At 33.1% G+C, this 3,953-nt stretch overlaps 1 protein-coding gene across 1 annotated transcript; it reads right to left on the bottom strand.

Moving 5' to 3' along the window:
* Positions 1–992: 992 nt before the first annotated feature.
* LOC149571006 (mavicyanin-like) lies at positions 993–1,940 on the bottom strand. The gene is made up of 2 exons (XM_089808349.1): positions 1,605–1,940; positions 993–1,461 (listed from the first exon to the last, which is right to left on the bottom strand). The coding sequence occupies exons 1-2, from the start codon at positions 1,774–1,776 to the stop codon at positions 1,109–1,111; spliced, it is 525 nt and encodes a 174-aa protein (XP_089664475.1). The 5' UTR covers positions 1,777–1,940; the 3' UTR covers positions 993–1,108.
* Between the last annotated feature and the right edge of the window lie 2,013 nt (positions 1,941–3,953).

Genomic DNA, 3,953 nt, shown 5'->3' with positions numbered 1-3,953 from the left:
CTCAATAATTTGAAGGCCTTCCAAGCATCACTTAGTCTATTTTCATCCAGTGCTATTTGCATATCCTCTTGACATACACAAAATTGAAACTAAAAAATAATTTTCCAAACAATTTCTACATCTACAACCCCATTATGACCCCAAAAGGCAGGGACTTGAACTCGCAAAGAGCTCTTGTTTATTGGAAGAAGATGAATTATAAAGTATATTAAAAGTTCAATTGGCACATTTATATTCCAGTTAAGTCAACTAAAGCTAAAATATGGGGGACAAAGTTGCTTCCTATGCTCTCAAATACGACATACACCTTTATTTCTCCGCGTGGAAGACTCGGCCAGCTTTCTTTATTTGTTTATAATAAAGAATGTGATTTAATAAAGGACGCCCCGATATCCAACTTTCTATATTGTCAATATAGTTTTAATGATTTTCTTATGTCATAGGTATGTAGTTATATTTGAAGATTTTTTATATGTTTGAAGATAAGGCAATAAATTCGATAAGTTCAGAGCATTATATTAAAATATATTATTTTTTATAGGCTACAGTTTAAAATATAATGATAATTTGTGAATCTTTTATGAAAAAATTATATATATATATATGATTAGTTGACATATTTTTTATACTTTTTATACAAGACATATAATGCATTTGTAATTTATTTCATAATGTTCCTGTATATAATCTGTTAAATTTTTACAATAAAAAATTAATAATAATGAGAAGAATTTTATAGATGTTAATTCATGACTTATAAATAGATGTAATATGTACTTTTGATAAATTTGTTTATATTTAAATTTGAACTTTTAGTTTAGTTTACAAGCATCTTCAATAAGTTTATTCTGAATATATTTATTTTAACTTTCAACACACTGAATCTTAAATTCTATGAACTTTTAATCCCTCCATAAAATAAATAGAAATGATTTAAGAGAAAAACTGTATACAAATACTAATTTTAGTTTAAAAAAGCGATATCTACTACATAGCCAAACGAGGACTTTATTAATAGTAAGAAGATAGATGAATGAATAATCAAGATACAAACGATTGAATGGCACTTCGCACTGTCCCTTCCCCGGCAAAAAGCCCTCTTCCAAAGCTAAGCCAAGATCACAGACATCACAAGAGAAGCAAACAACAACCCCAACACGTCCGTCACCCGTGACACGTGTCCTGCACTGGTAGGCGACGGCGCAGTGTTAGTTGACGGAGATTGGGCGGCGGGAGTGGTGGGAGTGGCAGAACTACCGGCTGAGACGGTGACTGCGACCTTCATACCTCCAGCGCAGTGACCGGTAACTCCACAGATGAAATACCTCGTCCCGGCAGCTGTCAGGGAAATCTTTGTGTTACCGTCTGTGTACTTCTGCGTTGGGTTAGTAGCGAGGCAGGAATCATAAGCTGACTTCTGCACCTCCAACACGTCATGCAATGCACTTGAATACGTGAACACTGTTTCATTACCCCAACAATATTCAAATGAAATTAAACACAGATTAAAAAGGGTATCATTATTATCATTAATATCATTCTAATGATTATTATGAAAGGAAACATGAAGGAATCCAAAGACATGAAAGTGTATAGTTATATACCCAATGTGTCGCCCACAAGGAATGTTTTGGTGGAAGCCCAGGTCGTATAATTGACGCCGAAGCCCCACTGCTGGGTGTCTCCCACTGTGAAGTCGGTGGCCTCCGCGGAATGATAATGAGAAGACGCACATAAAACTAACAGAGCCGCCATTGCTGCAATACGAAGAGCCATTTGTTTTTTTGATAATGCTTAGGAATACCACAAAAGTTTAATAATTCAACAACCCTTCTTTTCGTTTGTATGGAAATTGAAAGAGGTGTGTGGAGAATGGAGGAGAGAAGAGATGATTATATAGGGGTTAATGTATCCGAGCAAGTAAGAAGAAGAAGGATTCAAATGGAGATACACCAAAGATGGCGGTGGAATTTGAAGTGTTTTTTAAACTACTTTGTATGACTATCGTGCTTCTTTATATTTTAAAAAATAGCGTTTGCGTTCAATTTGGAATAAGCCGCTGCTTCTATAATTCTTTTGACGCGTTCATTTGTCGTTGATTTGGCCGCGTGGAAGAATTCCTCGCGAGCTTGCTTTGTTTTTATTGTTTGTTTGTTTATCATCCAACCAATGCAAAAGAAAATGTTGTAGCACTTGCAAGCCCAATTTACATTGACGAAATGGATACATATATTTATTTCTTGAAAGAAGATGAATTATAAAGTATATTCAAAGGTTCAATTGGCACATTTATATTCCAGCTAAGCCAACTAAAGCTAAAATATGGTGGACAAAGTTGCTTCTTCTAACCTCTGAAGCACGGCATACACCTCAATTTCCCCGCGTGGAAGACTCGGCCAGCTTTCTTTATTATAGACAGTGATTTCATAAAGGACGCGGCTATCCAACCGGAAATATGGACCATGAGAATTCGTCTGCCCTCCTGCTCATCTTTTCTCTGAAATACGGTGGACGCGTTCCTCTGCTCTCCATTTTGCAGCGTGGTTGACTTGACGAACTTTCACTATTTATTTAGTAAGCATAAATTACGTCGTCCATCTTTTACAATGTGACATGACTACAAGGAAATTTACAGTACAGATATAAGTAGATGGAGAGAATTATAAGATTCAATCTAGGGTCAGTTGTGGGATTACCATGGAGTAAGTGTACTACAATTTGAACACGCTACATTTTACTAGTGTTAGTCTAAGCCTAATTCTAATTGAATCTTAACTTAACTCTAACCTCCAAGTTTTATCTCTATCTTTATAGCTTTGATAAGTTACCTCTTGTATTACATCATGATATCATCCCTTTCCATAGTTCTTCGAGTTCTTGAATGATCCTTTTGATAGTGATGCAATTTTAGGTATATAATAAATGGATGGACCATGATAACTTTTTCATGTGTTGTAGAGAATTAAAATTTATATAAGAGTGCAATATTACTGAGTCTGAGGTGATTCATTCAATTTTTCATTAGCTTATAAGAGTACAATTTAAATAATTGTCATCTATGCTTGTCTTTATTAAAGGGTACTTACACATTTTGTATATGTTTCGAGTTTTGAGATTCATGTAGAATTTCTATGGAGATAAATTGATTCAAGGATAAATTATTGAATGCTCTAACTACTTATATAGTTTAGAAATACATAGAAAATTCTCTCCCTATTAAAATGAATAATGTTAATGTTTATTCTTCTTAAATCGCAGCATCATCTTCCAAACTATAAAAAATGGTTGAGGAACTCATATTAGAATATTAATTCATTCACAACTATTAGATTCATCCAACTCTTTTGAATATCTTTTTTACCATACCACACAATTACTTACAAATTTCATTTTTACCAATATTTATCCATAAATTATACTACCATATATTTAAACTTTTATCTTCACCAAATAAAAATGCACAAGTTTTAATAATATTTGATACTGTATTTGAAAATAATCACTTTAGGAGTGAGACGTTTGACAATCATAACCTTGATAGACATAGATAGGGAAAAAGCTTCCTTAAAAAATAGAAAGATAATCTAAATTGAAGATCAAATGCTGAGAGATTCAAAGATTTTTTGTTTTGTATATGTTTGTGGGTTATTGAAAAAAAGGAAAAATTGTATAATCAAAAGCAAAGGGGAAGAATAGAGAAACATGGAAAACAAGATTTGAAAAAAAAAATTATACACTAAAAAATGAATCTTTTATTCATTTCCTTCAATACATATTGCCTCAAGAGGGCTTACAATCATTGCTACTATGACACACTTTCCATTTTGTGCATATGAAATATATATTGATTCAAACTTCCTAAAACTCCTCTCAAAGTCTATGAATCACACGGTGGAGAAGTCATAGTTCATTGTTGTAACAATGGTTTGAACTGTTAATGAAAAAACTCTATA

Source organism: Cupressus sempervirens, chromosome 2 (assembly GCF_028749045.1).
Source record: "Cupressus sempervirens isolate cs-2001-9-10 chromosome 2, ASM2874904v1, whole genome shotgun sequence".
Lineage (NCBI taxonomy): Eukaryota > Viridiplantae > Streptophyta > Pinopsida > Cupressales > Cupressaceae > Cupressus > Cupressus sempervirens.
The sequence above is the reverse complement of the archived record's forward strand: the minus strand, read 5'-3'. Positions and strand labels throughout refer to the sequence as shown.

What these genes read in the sequence shown, in the direction of transcription:
- LOC149571006 (XM_089808349.1), bottom strand. Translation starts at nt 1,776, where the DNA reads ATGGCTCTTCGTATTGCAGCAATGGCGGCTCTGTTAGTTTTATGTGCG. An exon ending in CCTTGTGGGCGACACATTGG is followed by an intron (nt 1,462 to 1,604) that starts GTATATAACTAT and finishes GTAATGAAACAG; the next exon opens with TGTTCACGTATTCAAGTGCA.